Source organism: Hydra viridissima, unplaced genomic scaffold (genome assembly GCF_058129835.1).
Source record: "Hydra viridissima isolate aposymbiotic clone 2 unplaced genomic scaffold, HvirCarnegie_v1 scaffold_1, whole genome shotgun sequence".
In the NCBI taxonomy this organism is placed as follows: domain Eukaryota; kingdom Metazoa; phylum Cnidaria; class Hydrozoa; order Anthoathecata; family Hydridae; genus Hydra; species Hydra viridissima.
In genome coordinates, this window is record NW_028324300.1 from 10,972,043 (window position 1) to 10,998,514 (window position 26,472).

The 26,472-nt window shown below is 29.1% G+C and overlaps 1 protein-coding gene across 3 annotated transcripts; it reads right to left on the reverse strand.

Moving 5' to 3' along the window:
* Positions 1 to 210: 210 nt before the first annotated feature.
* On the reverse strand, positions 211 to 26,472 carry LOC145187552 (uncharacterized). Of its 3 annotated transcripts, XM_090096084.1 has the most exons (22): positions 26,313 to 26,472; positions 21,944 to 23,265; positions 18,448 to 18,855; positions 15,635 to 16,139; positions 15,214 to 15,497; positions 14,514 to 15,134; positions 14,190 to 14,409; positions 13,100 to 13,191; positions 11,485 to 11,527; positions 10,926 to 11,348; positions 9,896 to 10,076; positions 9,168 to 9,303; positions 8,739 to 8,855; positions 8,356 to 8,424; positions 7,077 to 7,259; positions 6,505 to 6,915; positions 5,637 to 5,856; positions 5,308 to 5,495; positions 4,799 to 5,006; positions 4,533 to 4,681; positions 4,071 to 4,331; positions 211 to 2,900 (listed from the first exon to the last, which is right to left on the reverse strand). In XM_090096084.1, exons 2-22 carry the CDS (start codon positions 23,249 to 23,251, stop codon positions 309 to 311), a joined length of 8,619 nt encoding a protein of 2,872 aa, XP_089952210.1. In that variant the 5' UTR covers positions 23,252 to 23,265; positions 26,313 to 26,472; the 3' UTR covers positions 211 to 308. The 3 variants fall into 3 exon arrangements, with proteins under 3 accessions (XP_089952210.1, XP_089952261.1, XP_089952324.1); XM_090096135.1 differs by lacking the exons at positions 15,214 to 15,497; positions 15,635 to 16,139; positions 18,448 to 18,855; positions 21,944 to 23,265; positions 26,313 to 26,472 and having other exon boundaries at positions 14,190 to 14,347; positions 14,514 to 14,654; XM_090096198.1 differs by lacking the exons at positions 10,926 to 11,348; positions 11,485 to 11,527; positions 13,100 to 13,191; ... (5 more) ...; positions 21,944 to 23,265; positions 26,313 to 26,472 and having other exon boundaries at positions 9,981 to 10,076.

The following is a 26,472-nucleotide window of genomic DNA, read 5'->3' on the forward strand; positions in this document are numbered from 1 at the left end:
TTAGAACAAACTTTTATAACATCAATTTTTATATCTATTGTTGCGTATATTTTTGTCTTATTATCGAGCGTTTTCCAGTTCATAACCTGTGCTGATCATGTTTATTGCAACCTTTGTAAAACTCAAAGATCATTAGCGATTTTTGCCCTCCATACAAACATACATGTTCGAAAAATCTACGATAATTCTTCTTTTAAATAATAGGGACTATTTAATTTCAATCGCTCAGAGAAGTTGCTTTCATTAAAAAAAGTTTTTTAAAAAACTATTTTAATTTTAACACAAAGTTGTAAAGAACAAAAAACTTTTTATAAAAGCATAAAAAGACGAACGGACTTGCAATCCATGTACATTGACAAGTTTACTAAACGCCTAATTCTTAGTTTGCCATTGATTCCTGTCACGCGATACAGATGAAAACAGGCTTGCTGCTCGAATGCAAATCGAAGCTGATTAGCTGAAATTTCAAACTCTTTTTTCTCATCTAAATAACTTGTCTTCACTTCGATATAAATAGAATTTTGATCCGCACTCGTGAATTCGATTTTAAGATCGTAAGGATCACCAGTTTCTTCTACTTCGTTAAGCCAAATAACTTTAGCTTTACCGCTTGTGATTTCATCTTTATAAATTTCGCGCAAGTGCTGATATACAAGATTTTCACCAATTTTTCCAAAAAAAGTATTTTTGCTATCTGTTTCCTTTTCTTTAAAGTTCACCTTTTGAAGTTCTCCCTCAAAGTCACCATTCAAAATAATAGGTAAATCCTCGTACTGTTCTTCGAGTTTATATTTTTCAAAGAGTGTAAAATCAATTCGGCTTCGTTTTTCATGGCTGAATTCTAAAAACTTAGACGACACTGATGGGATAGATATGGCTTCAAATTTCTCATTCAATTTCCAGCGGCTAGGTGGGTTTCCGTAAACGGACATTTGTTCGTCTTCAACAACAGGGACATACTTTGAGGGTGAGTCAGGATGTGATAATCCTGAATTTAGTTTTTTCGATGACGTTAATGCGTTATCAGAATCGCCAGATTCACTGAGTTTACGCTTTCTATTATACTCATATCCATCATATGATGGATCTAACGCAGACAGTCGATTATCAACCTGGTATACATTTTCTGCAATAATTGGATTTTCAGGTGGTTTCCATTTCTCGTTAATCTTTTCTTCGGCATCTTTCATAAACTCTGGTTTCGGAACAACATGACTTGCAGGATTTCGAGGAGGCCAACACGTTGAGCCTCCACTTTCCATAGCAACGTAATTGGAGTTTTGTGATGGTTTTACTGTAACCAAAGTCGGTAGACTATTATTAAGAATATTAGGCTCAGGATATTGCCATTTAACATCAGGAGGTAGCTCTGCAACATTTTTTCTTCTTAAGTACTGTGATTTATTAGGTACAATGAGATACATTTGAACGAAGTCGAGTAGGTCTTCTTTCACTTCTTCGTTTTGACCAACAAATAAAGTCAAAATTTCGCTCAGAATTTGCTCAAATTTTTCTTTTTCATCGGCATACTGAGATGTTACGTAAATAATAGCTCGTTTCGCTGCTGCGTCAGAAACACAAGCCATTTTTTTGTGTGTAATATTTACATTATTTCGGTCGAACAATCGATAAACAGCTTCAAGCGATTGCACAGAAAACAGTATCGTATTTTTAAGATATTCGTGGAAACACTTTGTACGGAGCTCATTATAGTGGCCCGGAAACTTTATACATAAATAACGTTGAATTATAGGAGAAATTTCATGAAGAACCTTTTCCCATTTCTCACACCCCCGCTTCATATTTACAGTGATAACCTCAGGTTCAATGTACACGCTAGAAAGAAGTTGAACACCGCAAGCCTTAAAGAATACCAAAATCTTTATCATTTTAAAATCACAAGCCTCAATTACACGCTTGGAGCGAAATGCTAAGGAATTTTTCGGCTTTATCATATTTAAAATGAAATCAAAGTAGATTAATGGTACTTTTTCACTTTCTATGAAAATACGAGCAAGATCTTTATTATCAACCAGTAGTGGTAGATCCGACATACAGCAGAACTGGTTTTTAGATGTTGGGAAAATACTCTTCGCCAGCGACAAACTCTCTTTCCAATGCACAAACTCAGATAGTCTTGGGTCAATAAAAGATGAAAGATCTTTATATTGCTGTTTACGTTCTTCTGATGATTCTGGAAAGCTCCATTCTTGTAACTCTTCAAGCTTTTTATCGGAAATTAGCATCTGCCCGAGAACCGAAAAAATTGTGAAAAGGTTTTCACACGCATCTTTGTCTGGTAGATTAGTTTTGCATGCAATAGAATAAGCAAGGCTGATGTATTCATGGGCACTAGGATATCTACTTACCCCCAATGTTGATACAAAATAACTCTGCATCTCATCTGGATAATAGCCTTTAAGAATACGCCTCTGTCCGACCTCCCCACTCGTTTGACATAGTATTCCAGAAGGATCTTCCCAACATAGGCGGTTGATAGGGAAAAATTTCCCTTCTACGGCAGATAACTCTGAAAGAATTTGGTTGCAGTGAGCACTTAATAGAAACACAAAGGGGCCTTTTTTAAGTTCATTTATTATCTCATAGTAATCCGAACTATGTTCATGAAAGTACCGATATATAGTCTTTGTATGAATGTAACTAGTGGTAAATAAAGACTCTTCGAGCCATTTCTTAAACTCCTTTACAAAACATTTGAAGTCAATTTCAGTTTGCACTCCGAGAGTAAGAATAAAGTTTTTTGACTTGATTTGCTTGGTCAAATAATTGACTTTGTCACCTAGTAAACAAACTATACGATCGTTGTAAATAAATAAGTCTCGAGGATAATGCAAGGAGTTTTTATCTTTATCACTAGGTAGCCAAGCTGACGTTCGCATCTGAAGAAAAAAATGGTGTTAATTACAAAAACTAATGAAAATGAATTATTGTTATTATTATCATATAATAATCATTAACACACTAAAGTACTTGAATAAGTTTCTGCAGTTTTCTATCTAAAATAAAAGATATTTTTTAAACATAGACACGATGTACACAGCATGACCTCACACTGGTGAATATTTCCCGTTACCAATGATGCCGATGGCTACCCGGGTTTAGCCCATAATTTCTTTATTTTAGGGGTATGATAATCAATTTTTCGTCCCTGGTTACGATTCTATGCGAATATGACTTCCTTCCATGCCTTTGGAGCAACAATTCGCACATTAATGATCGCTTTTATGTCTCTTTACTTCAAAACATGTGGTAGCCAATTTCCAAGTCTATGAACTAATCCATCAATTTTAAACACTTGTTTACAGTTAATTCTTCAACACTTAATAAGTCTAGTAAAAAACTTTTCAAGTTTTTGGCATGGATCTTCATGGGGTAATTATTTCAATTCTTCATCTTCAAATTTTTTGATTGTCTCAGCATGTGTTTTTTATCTTTGACAGCAAAATTTATCTTTCTGAATTGGCAGAGCCATTCTCTGCAACTTCTTTCAAACGAAGCGTTACCATAAACATTTACTAGCTACACGATAAGTTGTTTCAATTTTATGCAACAAAAAGTAATCTAATAAAAAATCTTGAGTATTGAAATTTGAAAAATATTGAATTGTTTGCAAAAAATTAACATATTTAATAAAACAAACGCTTGATTTTGAATATTGAACTATCAGTGCTGAGAATTGGTTCTTTTTTACAACCAGCAAGTCTGATTGATGGCTTACGGCACTAGATATCACTTGACAAGTGAGTGATAAAAATTATAACAGTGAAAACCCTGATGTTGTCTGCAAGACTAAGAGGTTGTATTATTGTAAAAAACATTAACAAGAAAATAAAAATAATTAAGGGATGTGAAAATAATTAAGGGATGTAAAAGACATCAGCAAGAAAATAATTAAGGGATGTGAAAGACATCCACAAAAGAATAAACTTTGCATTAAGTTTTAGTTGTTTATGTTTCACACCATTGCTTCAGAACTTTTTTAGAAAAAAAACGTTATGTTAACAAATTCCACTTAGATTAAGCAAAATCAAAATGTTCCATTTAAATACCTTAAGAAGGAAAGAGCAGAACGTGGATGAGATAACTTCTCCAGAACTATTTTTAACTACACAGCCAGGTTTTACAAAATCATACTTTGAAAATTCGGTATTCCAATGCTGATCCAAAGCCATCACCATACTACTTATCTCCCCATAGATATTACTATCAATAATTTGATTCAATTCAAAACAATCAAGGTCATCTATAATGTATATATCATCAATGGTTTGAGGCCAGGTTTTGAAATAAATGTCCCAGCAACTACCCATCTAAACATTTAGTTAAACATTAAAAGAATGAAGATGTTTAAAAAGTGGTTTTTTTTTATTGGAAATTTTTATTGAAAATCTTTATTATTTCACTACAATAATAAATAATACACAAAATAACATAATAATGCTAGAACTAAGGCAATCGAAAAATAAAAATGAAGCTGATAGGAATTAAACTAAAAAATAAAAACAACTAACCAGGTCAGAGATGTGATGGAATTTAGTCGACTTCCTAACTGTAATAAACTTTTGTACAGAGAGAGAGGTAAAGAAATGTTGGAGTGATCTTTTTAGGGTCTCTGAACAACTTGTAAGATAACAATCGCTAACTAAAGTCCAGTCAACTGCTATAAAAGTAAAGAAATTTAATGATGAAGCTCTACTAATAGTCTATTTTGCTGAATACATTTTATTTTCTTACGATAGAAAAGAATGTTTTCTGATATTCAAAATATACTACTTACAAGGGAAAGACATTTTTAGATCAATTTCATTGCCATATTGAGGAGTCAAATATATAGGATTAGAACAATCAGCAGGAGATTGAAATCCTTTATTTGTCAGTAACACAATCCATTGAACAGCTTCAGTGATGTCAAAAATTTCAGGGTGTAGCACGTATTGCTCATGCAGGTAGCTAACATAAGCAATTATGAGTTTTTCTGATTTATTCTGAAAAAAATGCTTAAAAATATAGAAATGAAAGATTCAAAGGAAAAGTTTAATTTCTCAATCAACATAAGCAAACTGGAATAAAAACTAAATGAGAACTTTATAAACTTTAACAGTCATGTCAAAAAACTTACAACTTAAATGACAATAGTAATATAAACTTAAATTTAAGCTAGTTGTAAAATTGATATTCAGTTGTACAAAGAGTGGCATTTTATAACAGTACCAAACAAGTCCCAAGAATTATTTTAAGTTATTCAAAAGCACTAAGAACCAAGAAATCAAGAACATCAATTGATACCTTCCAGTTGCTTGTTTTGAAAGTAGGAATGATATGAGTTTGAATAACATCCAACGGAGTAATATCCTTCACACCCAAGTCACATAAAAGTTTTTTAACTTGTTGCTGACTGATGCCACCCAAACATAATAAAAGACTGTGTGATAAAACGTGCAGATCTTTTTCTATCAGATGTATTGGTTTATTTCCTGAAAACAAGTATAACATAGATAGAAATTATTAAAATCAGATCAACAGAAATTGTAAATTTAACCAAAAATCTTTTGGAATGTTAATTTAAACCAAAATCATTGTTAAATTTATAAATTTAACAATAATTGTATATACACCTCTCTCATAAACTTTTTCAAAACTTGTTTGATAGCCTTCATATATAGGAAAAAAAACAGCATGATCATTAAGAGATTTCATTGATCCATCAGTCATAGGGTAGATTTCTAATGAGCGAAGTGCATCTAATGTTTTTTCACTACAATCACATTGTTCTTGAAGATGATTGTAGACTATATGTAACCATTTTCCAATCCATTGATGTAGTAACTTTGTTTCCTGAAAAATAAGTTCAAATTTTTAAAATTATTTTAGAAAAACTGTATAAAGTTTTTTGCAACTTTTTAATTACTTCTAGTTTTTTAATGCTATACTCAATCATCATGTAGAATGCCATTATTTTAAAAATATTTTATACATAACTTGTATTTGTAAACATTACTTTATATGATTCTTTGTAACCATATGAAAAAAACTTCATATGGTTTGAAAATCTTTAGTTTTTAAAAAAATAACCTAAAAAACCATTTTCTGGTTTAGAATTTTTTATATACTTTTTACTTGTTCTATATTTATTACATACTTCTATGTTTAGATTATATACTTTTAATTCAATTGTAAATTTTAACACTTATTTGCACTCCTTAACTTCTATTCATTTACACACCCATACAAACAAAAAAACATTTGCATAACCCTTACAAAAAAAAAAACATTTACACAACCTATACAAACAAACAAAAAACATTTATACACCTTGTACAAACAAACAGAAAACATACACCCTATACAAACAAACAAAATCATTTATACAGCCTGTAACAACAAACAAAAAACATTTATACACCCTTAAAAAAAAAAAATTATGGAAACAACTTTAAAACAATAGCACCATAAAAAAAAAGCAAAATTGAAGCATAAAAAAACCTCTTCTGATTGCACAGAAGCATTGAACTGATGCACAACTGCTCTACAAATTTCTAGCAACTGTTCCAATGTTATATTCCTAACACCCAAAGATGTTAGCACCCTCTTTGAGATGGCAGCATCAATATCTTTATTTAAATAAAAAAGCCCAAGCTTTTCTTCAAGTATTTTTTGAGAGATTACTTTCACTAAATGTTCTTGCGAATGGATAATACAACTTGGAATCGTCCAGAAAATAGGCTCCTTTGAAGACTTATCATCTTTTGGCATAACTGGTAGACATGCTTCTTGCTGCAAAGACTTGATGATTTGACAACTTACCTGTTTAAAAACTCCAAGAACATGATCTTCAAGGTCCATGAACTTAAAAAACTCAACAATACCGTCTAGTCCATTAAAATGCCGATGAGCCTAAGAACAAGAAAACTTTTGTTAGTGACATTTGTAAAAACTTCAAGAAATTTTATTAAAAGATTAAAATTCAACAAAAAAAGGCAGCCATCCATTGTACCGTGCATTTATGATAAAATAAATAAAAATTACAGCTATATTACATAAAAAATAATTGAAACCTTAAAACAATGAAAAGCTTCAATAACTAGTTTGGGAAGATGCTGTAATATGCACTGATTCCAAGCACTATCTTTATCAATATCTTCACGAGAAGATGGTACTTCAAAGTCAGCTTGTATAACAAATTTAAAACCATAACTTCTTAATGGTAAATATGCAAATATTGGTTGAATAGAACATGCCTAACACAAAACAAGCAAAAAATTTGGGTCATTCCATGTCTAATCAACCAAAAAAAAAAATTTTTTTTAACACATGCCATCTTATATTCTATTGATTTTTGGTTTAGTGTCTAACTCCTTACAGTTTCAGATATATTGATTCTCTGTCCTAATCTCTTGTTTGACTTTATCATTATTATTATTTTTTTAGTGCCATTTATTTCTCAGGTAAAGTGCATCATTCAACTAGCTTTAACTATGTGTTATTTGTTCAATAGTGAGAACTATTTGTACCAAAGCATTTTTAAGGGTGTAGAATACAAAAAGGATGACAAAAACCATACAAAATCAAGCTCCTGTACAAAAATTCAATTTTAAAATGATATAGCAAATTTCTTAAGTTTTTGATGCCCCATACAAAAAGAAGTAACCTGAGATGCCTGAAAGATGTTTTTTTTTTCTGTGATTCTGTAAATTTTTTCTATGGTTTTACATATTTATGAAGTTATTATATTTCATATAGTATGATAACAACCCATAGTTGAGGAGATTAATGTTAAAGACTTTCAAGTAAAAATCATGCACTCATATTTTTGGTTATATTATTGGCCTTTAAGAAATGATGTGTTGGGTTCCATCAATAAACTTATTATTAGCAATTAATATTCCAACAACTGTCACAGGAAGACAATACAACATCAGTGAAATTGAGCACCAAAGTATTTACCAGAGAATTGGGAAAAATATAAATCAGAAAATTAAATTTTCATCAAACTGTTTAAGATTCTTAGTTCTTACTATATTTTAATTTTCGTATTTTTGATTAAATCTAAATTTTTGTAAAACACAAATAAACCAGATTAGAAAAAAAAACTTTCTGTTTTTTTCATATTATGGAGTTTGTTACATATAGAGCCATAAGAAAAAAGTTCAGAATCATATCTTTTTAGGAACCTCAAGATATATTTCTTTTTTTATAGGCATCAGAAAATCTAAGAAAATTGCTACATTACTTTGAAGTTGAACTTTCATATAGAAGCTTTGATTTTATGGAGCTTTGTCATTATTTTTTGAATTTTTCACCAAAAAAAAAAAAAAAAAAGCATGTTCAAACTACCTCAGCTTTAAGGTTATTTTCAAGGGGAAATGCAACTGCTAAATTAGTTGAATTAACATCTTCACGAACCTAAAACACAGAAAAACTGGCCTTAATAATTAGAATTCTTGCCTACCAATAATCTCATTTAGTAATCTTAAATGAAGTTATTGGTAAGTAAGAATTCTTCAAAAACAACTTATTTGTAAACTGCACATTAATGTTATTTTCTTGTTTAAATCTGTAATGATTAATTTGTGGTATGAGTGTTAAGTATGTTAACAATGATTGTGTCAGTGAGTCCATGGCTGATAAAATGATAATAGAAAGAACAGCAAAAAAAATAAAAAATAATGAAAAATGTATCTAAAATTTGGTTACAATTTGATTAAGAAATGACTTACATTTATTGGAAATTCTTTTCCAACAACAAGCCATAAAGCTACATTGTTGTTATTAGATAAACGAACTAAATTGTCACCTATATTTTCCCTTTCTATCACTTTGATGATGTTGGAAACCTGATTTAAAATTCAAAAAACCAATATATCTGTAAAATATTTCTTTTAATAAGCAACACCCTTACTTTAAATAACATTGCTTGTAAATAACAAGTATATTTAATCTAAAAATTTAAATTAGTTGCAAATTATATATTGCAATCTTTAAAGGAGAAACTTAGCATCCCCTGAATTTTAGAGAAACTCACCAAAGGTTTTCCAAGAAAACTGTATTCAAGAAAGATTCAAATGTATGGATAAAAATTTATAATTCAAATTCATTAACTACAAGCTAAAATACAAGCTAAAATTTCAATGTGATCTTTTGTTTACCTTATCATCAATAATTATTGTATGAAGACGATTTAGAAACAACAATAGAGATGAATGAATGTCATGGAACCGAGATATAAGCTTTGTATGTTGCATTTCCTTTTTCAATGGTAAAATAATCTGAGTCATCCAAGTGCTAAATGTAAAAGAACCATTATAAACTGATTTTGTGTTAAATAACTTCAGTAAATGATTTCTGTTTGAATGTTTAAAAAAAACTATAACAGCACAACATAAGAATTTAAAAACTCTGGTCAATATGATTAAAATTTTAAAAAATAATTTAAGAAAATTGATGAATTCTTTCAAATTCCATTTACAAATATATTTCGCTCACCTTCTTACAAGTTATTATCCTATCAAAATTTTTTTCAAGTTTATCTGGTTTTTTTTATGGGAAATCAATGAACTAAAATAATTTTGAGAGACTTATTTAATGAACTAAAACATGTATGTAACTTATGATGTATGTATTTTATGATGTAATGTATGATGTAATTTATGATGTAGTCAAGTTTAAGTTTAATTATACCTAACAGATTTTTGTATGGAAATTGAACTGGTAAACAATGGCAAACAAATAAATGTCAAGTAACAGGAGTTAATCATTTTATGTCTGAAAAAAATAAGTTTCATTTTCATTTTAAACTAATTGCAAATTGAAAGTTTTTAAGTTTTAAACCACATCAAAAAAAAAAACATTGCAAGAAATTTGAAAATATATATACTAATTTTGTTTGTTAAAAGGATAAATAATTTTGCTTTGCATTTCCCAGTCATCAATCCAATGAGGTAGAATATAACCATTTGAACCTGAAGAAGCATCAAACTTGATATGATAACCATTTGAGTGTATCTCAGGGGCATCAGTGACACGAAAAACAGACTTAAACCCAATCCCTTTTTGACCTAAAAATCAAGTTAATTAAAAACTACTATCAGAATAAAGAGCTAAAAAAGTTGTTATACACACATAACCTAAGTAGAGCTCTTGTAAAAATTGAACAAGGCAAGAGTGGCAAGCAAAAAGTATGGTTTTCCTAGACCTATACTATATAAAAGATATACAGGCAAAGTTAAGAATCCTGGTCAACCAGGACATTATTTGGCATTATGCTCTGAAGATGAGTAAGCTATTGCATGCAATGTTGCTATACTGGAAGACTTTGGACTCTTTTTTTATGTTGATCAATTATGCCAGTTTGTGCAGTATTTACCTTAACACAAGAACACAATTTGTTCCTCAATTCAATGTTAAATAGTCCTACTCATGAATAGGCTTATTCATTCCTTAACAGACAGGCACATAAATAACTGCCACTTCCAAAATATCACTCAGAATTGTGAAGCAGTACTTTGACAAACTGCAGCAGAGCATTGAAGACATACCACTTGTATCACAGGAAAATTAACAATCAATTACTTATTCAATGCCCTACTTACATGGTTGAATGTCTATGAAAGTGTATACTAAAATTGATTATCATTCAGTTATTTTTTTAATGACTCACTGATTTCAAACCTAACATTTCTACTTTTAACCCATGGCTTATTTTGAAAAAAACATTTGTATGTTATTATACAAATCAAATATGCAATAACTTTTGATGATTCTGTTTTATTTATTTACTCACAAATGACCAGTGTTACTTTATAGAAATTTATAAAGATGCTTTGCTCTTTATAATTTTTTGTCTACTTTTCAATGAACTGTATATATATACACACACAAACATAAATATATATATATGTATATACCAATATATCCTTTGCGATGAATTCCTTTTGTACTTTTACCAACATCACATAAAGCCCTTATATCCTTTTCAGAAAAACCTCTTTCATTGTTCAATATTGTAATTTTATCATGTTTGACTATAAATGCTACAGTAGGCTTTTCAACAGCATTATTTTCTATAAAACTTTCAGGGTAGTCATTATCATCTGCATTTTGAATCAGCTCCAATACAAAATGAGAATCTTTTGAATACAGTTCATTTGAAAGACGTTGCAATGATCGTCCTTCTCTTTCCCTGTGAACTTCAATTAGCTTCATTTCCTGCTCACCAAATTTTAATCCAATGCCAAATTGCTCCTGTCTAATATCATTTATAATTTGTTTGCAGGAATTGACTTGAACAGAATTGAAACCACAAATCATGGCATGGTCATCAAAATAAGCTAAAAGGAACAGTTTTTTATTACACTTTCAATTTTTAATTTTAAAATTATACTTTTAAAAGTTGATCCTAATTAAAACTTAAACAAAATAAAGCATAAAAATAAAATGTAGAAAAAAGAGTAAATAAATAAATACCATTTAAAGAGTATGTTTTGCAAAGTAAAGGAGCTGGAAAATCCTTAACAAACATGAAATAAATTAGGCCCAGACATAAATATGCATAATTATACGTACACAATATATTTATACATAAATAATATACATTGAGGTAAACCAGAAAAAGACTAAAATTTTTATTAAACTTTGCATTTGCTTTTGTACCTAAGGCTTAGTACAGGTTGCATCAAAGTTACCCACACTAGAGGTTTTAACTTTTTAAACAAATATCTGAACATCCTAAAGCTTTACTTTGGGTTAAATCTCATTTTAGACATCATCAGTATAGTTCTTATTGAAAATATTTCAATGTCTTCTTTCTCAAAAGACACAAAAGAATGTGGAAGATAAAAAAGCAAATGTGATTTGACTGGCAATTTGACTGGCTGAAACCAAGACTAGACGGTTAATTATCCTTTTTAGACAGTCAAATAAATTTTTTTATTATGTCAATTTTTACCTGTAATACCTGTAATAAAATTTTTTTTACTACGTCAATTTTTACCTGTGAACTTTGTAAATAAAGAAAGACTTTATTCCCTAAAATTAACTAACTTGTATTAATTAAATAATATTCATAAAAAAAAACTTTTACAGCTTTTTTATATGAAAACTCTCAAAGTAAATAACTAATGTTTTTAACTAAAAAATGTGCAGTAGTTGTTAGTAGTTAGTTTTGAAATAATTGAATTTAAAAGAACTTTTAATATTTTACTTTTTATATTATTACATTTATAAGATTTTATTATTATATAAAGTCATTTAATTTTACCTACTAAATTAATGAGTATATTGATTTCAGAAAAATTCTTTTTCATAAATGTTTGTCAAAGAGTTACTTTCATCAAAGAGCTACATTCATCAAAGAAGTATATATATATTATATAATATATTCAAACAAAGCCTTAGCATATTAGCAGATTTTCTGCAGACAATTCAAATTATGGTCTAAATCACTCTTTATATAAAATTTGCAAATGCTAAAATGATAATTCAGAAAATTACCCTGTGATAGATCATAATACATAAAGATGCCATTTATAAACCTTCATGACATTAAATCTAACGTCATGAACATTTATAACCGTTTTAGTTCTTCAGCAAAGAAAAGAGCTGTAAAAATTCTTTAATTTTATTAATCTGGAATAAAGCAAAATTCATCAATGCACTTGTTAGCTTTCTTGACAGACTGCTTGAAGCCTATCTTGCTTTCAAGAGTTGTTAAGTTTTGAGACACAGCATATCCACAGCATATCCACAGCATATCCACTCTTACAGGTTAAAAATTGCAACATATATATATATATATATATATATATATATATATATATATATATATATATATATATATATATATATATATATATATATATATATGTTGCAATCTTAATCAGAGAATAAAGCTGAAAAATGTGTAAAGTTGAACTTATTTTTTTTTCTGAAACAACTTGCCAAAGCTTATTTTTTAAACACCATTTTTTGGCTAAATATTGATCATTTAAGCAGTACATAAAAGTTGTACATGAAATGTTTATTTAAAATGTTAGGGTGTAACAAAAAAATTTAAAAGGAAAAATTATTGCATTTTATCTACCATTTCCAATTCTTTGTATTCATGCAAACATGGGTCTGATTTGTCCACTTGCAATAGTTCAACCTTTTCATTAAGCTTGGTTTCAACTTTGCCTACAACAAAAACATTTTTCAAAGCACATACTTAAATACTGCAATAAAATATAACGATGCTCAGGATGACAAATTAGAAAATAGATTTAAAAAAGTAATTAAAAGTTAAAAGAAAAATTGATTAAAAAAAAAATCAAATTTAAGCAAATTTAAATTTGTGTTGAATTTAATTTAGTATAACTTTAAGATTGAGTGGCTAAAAGTATAAAGCCTGTCAAAAAGTATTCAGAAAATCAAGAACATAATGGTGTGTCATTATAGAAGACATAATGAAGAAAATTTTAAAAAGTGAACTAAAATACTTTTAACTTATAAAAATTTTAAAAAAAAAAAAAAAGTCTTCAAAAATTGTTAAATAGGAAGATTTTCGAAGATTTATTTTATTCTAAGGACTTTTTGAAATCTTTTATTGAATTTAAATGCAACAGTATTATTACATCAACAGCAATGCAAAATTTTTATTGCACTATTTTGTAACAACAAACACAAAAGAAGAAAACAGAAAATGTTTCCATTAAAACAATTATTAATCATTTTGTGTCAATGACTAAATTCTGCAGAAAGATATTGCCTTAATTTAAAACACTATTATTAAGATGCAGTTTTCCCTAATAAAAAATGTGTTTTAAATTAAAGTAACACAGAATTTCCCTAATGAATATAAGCTTAAACAGAAGATTGAGAGACTTCTAAATTCCCCTAACAGAAAGTTTTGAGAAACAAACATTGATCCATTGAAAGATTTATGGAAGAGTTTCATTGATTGTAAAGGTGATTATTCTGACTAACAAAGCCTTTTGAATTCGGAAATGTGACATTTTCAGATCATTTTCTTCTGAATACTTTTTGACATAACATTTTTCAGTAATAGACAATTTTCGTTTGACATGTCAAAAAATATTTGTATTGATTTAATTTTTTTAATATTGATAATTTATATTGATTTAACTAACATAACAAACAACAAAATAAAATTTCATCTTTGACTAAAATCCTACCAGTTGTAATAGATGAACTAAAAGACTCTATTGAATGAATGCTATCTTTCACAACATTGTCAAGTTCTTCTTTGTAACTTTCCATCCATTCAGCAATAAGAAGTTGAAAACCAAGAGCATGAAGTCTTCTCCTTTGACCAGAGTTATTATTGCAAGCTCTTAATAGTAAAGAAGGCACTTTCATACTACCATATATTGTGGACAGAGGAGACAAAAACATCTATGTTAATAAGCAAAAGTTATATCATTTCAATATTAACAGCCATCCTCAATTTACACTAAAACCAATAAAATAAATGATTTAGATTTTTTGAAAAAACTTACCTTATGAATAATGCAACATAGCAAATCAAGAGGTATCAATAGAAAGCAATCTAACACAAAAACTAACAACAATCTTTCAAAAGACGTTTGTGAATCTGTTAACATTGATGTTTGAATAAGGTTTGAAAGCAGAGCAAGTGGAGCATGCTCAAGTCTTCCATTCATACATAAAATAGATGTTAAACATAGTGAAAACAATTTTGCATCTCTAGCAGCCAAAGATTTTGAAAATAAATCAATTGAACAATCTTTTATTACTTTCATAAACTTTCCCTGTTCAACCTCTAAAAAGAAGTAGCAAATGTCTTTCAAATTAAAGTTTGATTTTATAAATGTCTTTAAATTTCCCAATTTTTTTTTAAATATTTCATTCCAACTGGTCAACTCTGATATTTCCTCCAAATAAGGCAACACATTGATTTTTGAAACAGCTAGTTTAGACAGGTCCTCTTTAGATCTTTCTATAAAAATTTCTTTTTGATAGTCTGTAGCACATAATACTGCATGTTGATATAAAAACAGTGAGTCAGTTGCTATAGCAGAATTTTCATTCACCATAGCTATAAATGATGATGAATCTTTTAGATTAAACTGTATTTTAAGAGCATTATTGATGTCATCCTAAATTAATTAAAAATTTGATTTAAAATGGCATTGAGAAAGTATCTTAAAATTTAATCTAAAGAAAATTAAGCATTACTTTGTTCTTTTGATCCCCACACTGATGAATAAAATTAGCAAGATCATCTTTTGAGATGACTTCACTTGCAGATTCATTAATAGACTTAAAACCATAATCTACTAACTCTTTTAAGCTTTCATTTTCAATAAGAAACTTCAGAAAAGAACCATGGCCAAGTTCTTCAAAATACTGCAGCTTTCCATTGATAGAAGAGATTACTTGTCTTTCTATACGAGACAATGAGTCAAGAGTAAGCTCTTTGTTTTGAGAAAGCCATTTCTTTGTAGTTTGTATAACAAGTGCTACAAGGAAAAAAAAAACTGTAACCAATATTTAGTTTTATTTTACTCTATTAATCATCAAAAAAATTTAAAATATAAAATATGAACATGTTTAAATAAAAAACTTTTCAACTGTTTTGTTTTGAAAGAAGTCTTACCTTTAGGAACAGAAGTAACATTGGAATGATTGTTTGTAATTGCTTCTTTTTTACTTTTTTCTACCATTTGCTTTATTGTTTCTTCAAAGCCTAAGTAACTTAAAATAGCAACATCATTCATGCCTAACACTTTTAATGGGGCTGTTGAAAGAAGGATATGAAAAATAGAGCTCATTAATGGATCTTTTTGGATAACCAGTAATGCATTCATTGTAATGTCTGAGAAATTTATCAAATTAGCAGTATGTGGCAATTTTTTGCAGGCTTCTTGTTTTATGTGCTGCAACATCAAATAAATTTCACTAAACGCATCTAAAAGTTTCATTCCACATACTTTCTCTAAAAGATTTTGAGGTTCTCCATCAATAATAACCTTATTTGTTCCAACAATTTCTCTCAACTTTGTGGAAAGATATAACTCAAGTTCGTGACGAAGATGATCATTGAACTTTTTGATCATCTCTTTCTCATGATGAAAATCTCCAAACTTCCCTTTTTTAACAAGCTGCCAAAAGAAAATATTTAAGCTGTATAAGTATGATTGCTTATAAAAAAAACTGGTAATAATTTTAATAATTATTTCAATACAAAAAGCTGCACTTAATAGTTTTAATAAAAAAGCAAAAATCTAGCTTAAAGATCTAACATAATGGAAATCTAAATTTTTTTTTGAAAAATATTAAATTTTTCATATATAAAATCTCTGGCTTATCACTGACTGAGATGAAAGAACCTTAAAAGAAATGTTAAAAGAAATTAGTACTGTCTAGTCACTAAGAAGAAACTCTAGGCTAATTGAAGAATTTAATTGAAGAATTAAGAATAAACAAAAATTTACACTACATTAATAGGTTCAAAACTAACAAATTCAACAATAACACTAAAAGTACTTTCTTTTAAAACTTTCTACAAAACCAAATATTAAAAAAAGCTACTCTATTCACATAAGGCTTTGCTATTGTTTCATTTTAAGCAATTGAGTACCCAAGTTGCTAAAATTGTAACAAAAAGTAACATCCTATCTTTCTTAGTGACATCTGAGACAGCATTTCTAGTTCTTAATCTATTTTTTTCTTATCAGATATGATGTTACATAATAAAGTTTGAACAAAAATTACACTGTATTTAGGAATTGAGGAGTGAATCATGTAAAGCCTTATAGTGTCTGTCAGTGATCTATAGATAAAAGTAAAAATCTCACTGTTCCCTTACCTGTGTATTTTTGAGATCTATGAATTGAAACCTGTATATTAAACTGATGAGATTTAAATTGAAATTAATAGTTGGATGCATATTGTTTTCAAATGAAGACCTGAATTCTTTTATTGAGCTGTAAAACTGCTTTTGTGAGGTTCAGTGAGGAGATTGCTTTGTGATTATAGTATCTAATTGCCCAACAAACTGATTATTTCAGGGGGGGGGGGGTGCCATCTGCATAATCATTAACATTCTTGTTATTTGATGGAAGATTTAATCAGGATAATTAAGCCAATCATGGACAACATTGCACTCTAACAGACAATGAAAATATTCCATAAAGAACTTGACTGCATCTATTCTTTCTCTATGTGAAATATTGGTCTTAGTAATAGATAAACTTTATGCATCTTTATTAGATTTTAGAGCAAAGACTTTGGGATGCAAAAAGTTTGTTGATTTATTTGATATAAAACATCCTAAACCATGTTTTTGGTGAAATTATTTAGAGATTTGTATGAGATGCAATCTATTTAGAGATTTGTATGAGATGCACAACTGTTTGAAATTAGTTTTCTTCACACATATTAGGGTTTGTAAATGTATTGACATTACCTGAAAAAAGATGAATCTTCATCTTTTTTCAGGTAATGTCAATACATTTACATTATTAGTATAAGGATGCAACCAATTAGATCTTTTATAAGATCTTTTATACAACATTGAAGCTGTATATGTGATGGGATTTTTATAGTGTAAAGAATACAAAGTTAGTCCGCTATTTAGAACTACTTTTTCAGCATCAGGCAACTTATACTTGGAGGTATTGGTTATCACTCTATTAGCAAGAAGATGGGTCATTTTTGATTTTTCTCTATTGATATGATACTTATTTTCCCTACTATTTCGTATATGTATGAAAGCATAAATACTTTTTAAAACATTAGGCAGTCACGCTGTGTACTACACAAAGTAAATGTTCCATTAATCTGGTCCTAAAACAATCATGAGAAAAATGTCAATAAAGAATGTGTTTACTTACAGTTATGCAATTACCTCTTTTTTTCCAGTTGAACCTTGTCTAAGTGTCTAAGCCAAAATGACTGAATGGAGGTGAATTGTTGTCAATCAAATGATGAATGATGGTTTGCTTGGTAATTTAAATGGTTAGCTTTGTTGTTGAAATTGTAAACAAAAAATTTACTTACATCTATATATCAGTTTGATAACGAGGATAATAAGGATTGTAAGGTGGTTTCTTCCATTTATCATGTATTGGTTATGGTAAAAATCTTGCCAAGGTCATAATTACGCCACTGTGGTATTTCAAATAGACTATAGCACTGAGTTGCATGATGATGTTAGTATGTGGGTCTTTAGTGTTTTCATGTGATCGTTATTTCTTTATATAAAATGATGATGATGATGATGATGATGATGATGATGATGATGATGATGATGATGATGATGATGATGATGATGATGATGATGATGATAATGATGATGATGAATGGTGATGAATGATGGATGATGATGGATGATGATGGATGATAATAACTAATTAATTACTTTAACTAAATCACATTCACTGCTTACAAATTAAACTAAACACTTACAGAAATTGCTAGAGGTAGACTGGCAATCCTTACACCACATTCATAAGGTTCTTCAAACCCATGCTGCTTAATGAAAAAATCCATAAATTCAGTTAGAGTAAATCGATTTGTTGAGCAGTTTAAAGGTTGATCTAATCCTCCCTGGTTTCCCTTTTTCTTATCGTTATGGTAACGATCATTTTCTAGTTTCCAAATGAGACGAAAAACATCAAATGTTGTAATTTGGGGTATATCTTCCTTATTTGGTGGAAATTGAAAGTAATCATATACCAGAACTTGTTTTTGCAATGGCCCAAGTTTGTAGTCTATAAATGAACTTTTTGATTCCAATTTACAAACTTCTTGGTTTAGTTCATACAAAGTGCATATATTTCGAAAAGTCACAAAAGATTGGATGAATGCATTTATCTAAAAAAAAAAGTTTTTTTTTTTCTGTCATGAAATCATATGCATTAATTTAATATAAATACCAAATTAAATATTTTGACTCTCAAAGTTATAAAGGGGTTCACCTTTAAAAAATTAAATTAGATTTTTATCTCTTACAGTGTGCTCCTTTCTTTCAACAACTCAGTAAAGGTTTGATTGAACAAAAAAATTCAATTTCTGCCATTTATTCATAGTGTTTATAAAACAATCATTATAAATGATTTTAAATACAGAACTAAAAATGTTAATGATGGGTTTTTTGAAAAATTTTAATGCCTCTCAAACGACATTAATCACTTTTAGACATAAAAACTACTTATAATCTGTTATTCAGTATTTATTTACTGCAAACAATCCTCATTATCCCTCAAAAGTACAAAATTCTGAAGGAAGCCACAAGGGAAAGGAAATATTTAAGTTTTTTCTAAAGCTGGTTTTTCGAATAAACCACAGTTTTCAATGTTTTAAAAACTGGTTTTCCGGTTTTCTAGTGTATTTGTTTACAATATATATTTCAGGGGAACAACAGCAGCAAAAACATAAATATATATAGCAACAATCAAATACAACTGAGCAGCAAACAAATAATTCTTTTTAATGGTTAGTTTTACATTTCTTAAGACAATAAGCGTGTAAAAAACATAGAGCATTAAGTGTTTCATCATTTAACCTTGACCTTAGTTTAGTGACAAATAGACCACTTGCAGAAAATGACCTTTCAGCCTCCACACTTGTTACTTGAATTGACTTCAAAGCCATGTGCAACATATATAAGTTGCTTGTTCGTTTTTTTGTTAGCTAAAATACTGCTATTTCTTTGAGCGTTAGTTTGGAAGTTGATTCTATTTTTTGTTTCTTTGGTGAAACCCCTTTAACTGTCTCTCTGATGGAGAACTCGAGCTCTTCTAACAAGGAAGTAAATTGTTGTACTTATTCCTGACTGTAGACTCACTTCTCTTTTGCTCAAACAAATGATTAAACAAACTTGATGCATTAGTAGGAATTGCATTTCTCTTTGGCATGGAATTTTCAAAAATGTCATGAGTTGCTCCATTAATGACATCAGAATTATTCAGATATTTCACTAAGTTTACTAATATAGCATTCCTCCTCTCAGTGACTCATTTAGTAAATGAGTCAACTAGCTCTTGATTAAAGGTGTTTTCCTGGCTTTTTAGGTGCTTGAAAAGGAACTTCAGAATGCTATCAGATGAGAGCAAGTTCAAATCTCTTCTGCAAAGTGCTTCAGCACCAACCTTGATTGGTTCTAAAGCATTTACAAGATATTGTAAAGTGGTAAATTCAGACTCAGAAATTATAATATCACTTGATAACTCAATCAGTGAAATTTGAATTCATTTCTTAAGGGTAACAAATCTTGAAATCATATCTAGTAAGCTGTTCCAATGTGTCTTAGAGTCTGTAGTTCCTTCCCAAACTCAGACTGGACATGCTTTTGCAGAATCATGTCATGTTTAACTGGAGTTTTTCGAAACAATCTCACACATTTTCTGACCTTGTTGATGAGTTCTATGACATCCTCCCTGATCATTGGAAGAGCTGATGCACCTGCTTCTGCTGAAACTTCTCACCCTCCTTCCTCGTCGCTGTCATAATCTTCTTGGTCCTCTTCTAGAATAGTGATTTGCTCAGGTGTGCCATTATCTTATTTCCTAGATTGCCTATATAGAACATCATAGACAACCTAGTGGATTCCCTGTGCGAGGCAGAGCTGATGGTCTGGTAAAATTGCGCTACCAAAGTTTTTCATTACAGCAGCTCCGCCTGTGGTTACTGCAACCATATCACAGGCAAAACGAAGCCCAAATTCTTTCAGTTTCTCATCAACAATTACACAACATTTCTCTGCTGACATAGACCCATGTACCCTGATCATTCTAAGGTTCCAATAATCATCTTCCATATGAACATTTATGCCCATATATCTTCTGTTTCTGGACAAAGTATACTCATCAAGGGTTAAGCTAAATTTGTGACCAACAAGCTTCTTTTCTGCAGATTGCTGCTGATATGTTTTCTTGATATCTTCATAATGTTTCATCAGCAGAGCTTTAATCGATTTAGCATCTTTGAACAATTTACATCCTTGTGTCTCTAGAGCTGTTCTCAAACGTTGACTAGTTGAGAAAATACAAAAGGACAGCCTATCACATGAAATAAGCTCAGCCAAAACAACATCAGCAGGATCCTTTGTCTTAAAAAATGAATCAATGGGTTTGATGACTTCAAGTTTCCTCTCAGGAGTGACAACAGCAGTAAATGTGATGTTGTGCTTTGTCCTCAGGTGGTTCCTCATGGAGCTTGTAGTTCCTCCTTTGCACTTAATTTCTTGGTCGCAGAGCTTGCACTTGGCCAATTCAAGTTCTTTTGAGTGCAAAAAGTGCTTCCAAATTGATATGTTATCATTGTGGACTTCAGAAAACAACATTTTCATTTTTGTGAAAACTTGTTTCACTTTTTTACTTCACTATTGCAGTAACTTACTGTTAAAGTTCAAGTGGAAGCAAATTTAATGTTTTCATTTATTTTCTTGAGCAACTTCACATCAAGAAAAGTGGTTTAGAATTGCCAAATAACCAAGTAAATTTTGTAAAAAAGATATACAGTATAATTTCTTTTCAAAATTTTCGAACTAAAGTCGAATCTCTTTAGTTCGAAAATTTTGTACAAAAGATATATATCCAAAAACCGGTTTTGAAAATAACATTTTCGGTTTTCGATTTCAAAAACTTTTGCGGTTTCTGGAAACCGAAAACCGGTTTTCCTTTCCCTAGAAGCCACATACCATTCAGATAAGTTTAGAAGACTTGTACAGAAAGTTTAAGTAAGATAAGAGATCTTAAATCTGTGCACAAACCAACTTATTATTTTTAGTATTTTACTGTATATACAATTTTATCATATACTCACTTGACCAATATGACCAATGAGCAATATTGCAAACATATATGTTCACATTGGTCAGGTTAGTTATACATAACAAGTGATGGATCTTGAGGTTAGGTAAACATGCTATATTATTGATTGAAAGTAAAATAGCAAATACCTTTCCTTGTAATCTCAAAATGTTAAAGACGGCTGGAATATCACTTTCTTGTCTCAGTGGCCTGCTTCCTATTGGACACAAATCTTTTATGCAAGAAACATTGTAAAAAAGACACAGCTCTTTTATTATTTCAACAACTCTAACAGCATCACCTCTTCGGCAAATTTTATTTTGAATTTGTGAAACTTTTTCATTTATTTCAGTCAAAGTTGGTCTCTCCTTGATACTGAGATTTCTATTTATGTTTGAACATGGGAAAAAATACATTTTGTGGTGGTTTCCAAATTTATCAGGAATTCGCAAAACATCAACAGGTTGGTCATCAGAGTCAACATTTCCAAGTAATGTCATTTCAGATGGCACTGAGTGATTCTCATTTATAAAATTATCTGGTAATTCCAGTTTTTCAAGTAAGCAAATCATTTCATGTAACAGTTTTAAAAATAATGGCTTAGCATCACTAGTAAGAGTCATAATAGTATTTCTTGTGCCATCTTCTTCTGAAATACGGATAAAGTCAGCACAAAATCGCTGAAGAAAAAGCTCTGGATATTGAAAATGAGAATTAGTTTCAGAAACATAGTATTTTAATACTTTTTTGCTGAAAAAATTCTCCCTATATATTTCTTTAAACCATTCTTTGAATTGGTTTACATATAAAATACTTTTTTTGAGACTATATATCATAGCAACAATTCGTAGTTTACAGTATACTGCATGAATTTGTTGGAAACTCCGATATTGTTCAAAAGAGTCTGCTATATTGTAATTTGTTTGCTTAACTGAAGTTTCATTTTCTTTAATTTTATTTTCATTATCATCTTCAATCTCATCTTCATCTTCATCAATTGCAATTGCAGTATCTTTCGATCCTCCCTCAAAGGTTTTCAATGATTTTTTCAAATTTCTTTCTGCACATTTTGAAGTTGTATTACATATTTTGGTCAAAAAAGATGCGGAGGAACTAGGCAAGTCGGGGGAAGAATTATCAGTCAGAACTAAACTTATAAAATCTGTATCTATTGCTTTGGTATTAGATGGCACTGCCCGAAACATTTTATTAGGTAAAAAGCCTTTTAAATAAACTGAACCTTTGTGAATTCCAGCCTCACTTCCTAATATTTCTTTAACAGACTTTTTAAGTTTATGCATTCTTTTTGCTTTAGTGATCTTCTGGTAAGATGTGTTAATTGATTCCTGCCAACACTCAGTATAGTGATCACTTAATTTTGCAAGTTTCATACTTACACCACCACTTTGTTTAATAATTTGTAAAAGGCGATTCCTTAACTCTTCAACTGTAGCCATGCTTGTGACAGAACCTAAATTAAAGTAACCAGTTTTAATATTAAAAAATTATTTATGTATACTGAATAACTATAATTCAATAATCTTTAACTGCTAATTTTAAATACCCAAGATTAATGAACTTAATTCTTAATTAGAACTTTCCTTAATTAGAACTTTTCCTCAAATGACATGTTCTAAATATATCTTTTAAATACAAATTATTATAACATGATATTATCACTTAACAAAAAACTATAAAAATCAGAAAATAGTTTCCTAAGGAAGCTAGTTGTGTAAGGTTTCACTTAAATATAAAATTCTCTATAAATATTATATTGAATTTTAATATCAGTTAAAAAGAAGTTTGTAATGTTTATTCTAAACTAATTTTAAGACAATTCCTGCTGCAAAATTAAAAGAAATAACAGTTATGCAAGCAGGTGGCACATAGTATTCCTGATCATCAGCAGTTGTCAATTTTAAATACAAAAAATGTAGAATTGTTTACAAAATATCATTTTCATTCAAATATCTGAAAAGTATTAATTTATAACTTAATGCTTCATTTGTGTAGAACTTTTACCAGAAATTTAAGTTCAGGGCTTAAAAATATGGTACTCTAGGTTTTGTAAAAATAATATTTTCTTTAAACTTTTCTCATCATATTCTGATTCTGACCAAAATTATTATGGTTCTTGTGATATTAACATTTAAATTTTTGCAAATTTATGCCTGCTCAGAAATTTTTTGGAGCATTTTTTTGAATGGATCCTTCTATTAAATAGCATATAAATATTAAATGAACAAACTAAATGAGGTATCCACCTGAAATTTAGTACCTAGACAGCCTTATACATGTGGAATCTAAATATCATTCTTAAAATGTCTTTAGAACAATAACTAAGGAATTTAATGGCGCCATACAGATAGAACAAAGCCGATCAATCAAAAAATAAATTTAGAAAAGTTTATTGAGCTTATATGCAATAAAAAAAAAATAACCTTACAACCCATATGTTTATAGTGAAGTAACAAGTCAAGTACCTCAAAGAATAAAAAGACTTATTAAATGACAATGAGTGATGGCTGTGCTGCACAATCTAAAAACTTTATAAGCCTACTAATCTTTGCCACCACAAAGAAGACTTTAATATTGATGCTGAATAGATGTTTATTGTTACAAGCCATCATAAGCCTTATATAGCTTGCAAATACAATAACATTTGATGGATTTGATTAGTAACAAAGAATAATGAAGGAGTAGGAAAAAACAAAATACAATTTATGTTTCTATATGATCCCAGACAAATTTTGTCTTGGCCCGCAAGAGAAAATATTTGTTGGGTGCCATCAAATCATATTTTATGTCCAATTGATTCACCATCTACATAAACTGGTTGAAATTTTAATATATTTTCTGAAATTGATTTAACAAAAATTTTTGAACAAAATAATCAAAATTTATAAAGACAACTTCCATATTATAGTTCTTTTTACTTTTATATATTTTTTAGTAAAATATAATTTAAAAGTAACAAATGTTTGTGGAACTTACTTTATCATACAGTATTATAACATATTTTTCACTTTATACACACACACACACACACACATATTGTTAATCTACAAAAATTTTAAAGTGATATTTAAGTTCCTTTTGTAAAAGAACGTCTACATACCAAATTTCAAATTGATACCCTCATTTGGTTCATTCAATACTGCTATCATCTATAAAAACTTAAATTTCTTCTTTTCAGTGGCAGTAACAGTAAAAAAATAAAATCAATAGGCAAGTAAAGTCCAAAGAAGCATTTAAGCACTTTCATCTGTGCTTCACATCCACAATGTTGATTCAATTATATTTATCTTTAAGACATAACAAAATTTAGAGATAGTTTCTTAAAGATGTTAAAGGCTTTTGGAAGATTTGTGCTTAAAAAATATTCAGATACTTCATTTCAATTTTTACATCTTTTCATAATATAACTCTCTCTTTGTTCTTCTTAAACTACTTGTTTTTTCTGTAATTATTAAAGATCACTACTATTTAAAGTTGACATTTTGAAGTTTGAAAAGTGTGAGTTGAAAATAATTTCAACTTTAAAAAATTGTAACTTCAAATATAAATTACAATTTTCAAATACGACTCTAATGAAAATTCTTTAAAGTAGGCTGGGACCTAAATAAAGTATTCTTAAAAAATTGCTAAGAAATTTAAAGCAGACCCTACATAGCTTTTATTTAAGCTTGTTTCAAACTGAAAAAATTGGAAGATGAGAATGTTTGATAATCCCTTTTTTGTTGCTTAACAACAAAAAAACAAAGTTGTATTGATCGTATTTAAAATGGTTCTGTTTTGAATATTATTTAAAAATTTATAGATTTCAAAGAAATAACTTATTAAAGTGTTATTAAAATATATTATATACATAATTATGATTGTGCACTTTGATTGTATGATAAGAATTGATAATTATATAATTCAGGAAAATAAACACATGCTATAATAAGGCCAAAAACCAAAATACACATCTACTTTATGTTCTTTTTAGAATTTTATTCAATTAATTTATGATTCTTACTTTTATATACATAGTTTAGGATCAATTATAAAAGTCTGTGAGATCAGGTTTTAATTTATTGCAGCAGTTAAAGTTAAAAAATATGAAAATTTGAGAGCTGTATGATTTGTACAATAAAAGTTGTAAGAGAAAAGTGCTAAATCCAATCAGTGAACCTGCTTGATAGTATATTTTTTACTAATTTCTAATATATTAATTTCTGATTAATAGTTCAAAGACTTTTATAACAATCACACTTTAGTTTGCTAGTTTGTTTCATTACTTGCATGTAATGAAAAAATTTATAAATTTAAACTAACAGTTAAATGGACAATTCTTTCTACTAAAAATCAATTTTGATTATAACTTTTTAGATAATTTATATCGCTTTAAAATTTTTGATTTTCCTGAGTAAATTGTATATACTGCAATATGACTGTAATTATATAATTTATAAATTGATAACTATGTAATTTAAGAAAACAAATGCATGCTATACTAAGACTTTCTTTACTGACCTTTCCAAAAAATCTAAAAAACGTTTTTATTCCCTTTTTTTTTCTTTTTACGTGTTAGCAAAAGACATTTGCAACTAAGAAGGGAAGAAGTATAACTTTCTTGAGAGCGGAGCATGCACGAACTCTCTTATGAACCTTATGAGTTGCTTCGCAAGGTTGT

Excerpts from the sequence above, each read along its gene's own strand:
- LOC145187552 (XM_090096084.1), bottom strand. The coding sequence starts at position 23,251 with ATGGCTACAGTTGAAGAGTTAAGGAATCGCCTTTTACAAATTATTAAA. Across the intron at positions 5,857-6,504 it reads CTTCTGTGCAATCAGAAGAG|GAAACAAAGTTACTACATCA; the intron begins GTTTTTTTATGC and ends CTTATTTTTCAG. Across the intron at positions 2,901-4,070 it reads TCTGCTCTTTCCTTCTTAAG|ATGCGAACGTCAGCTTGGCT; the intron begins GTATTTAAATGG and ends TTTTTTCTTCAG.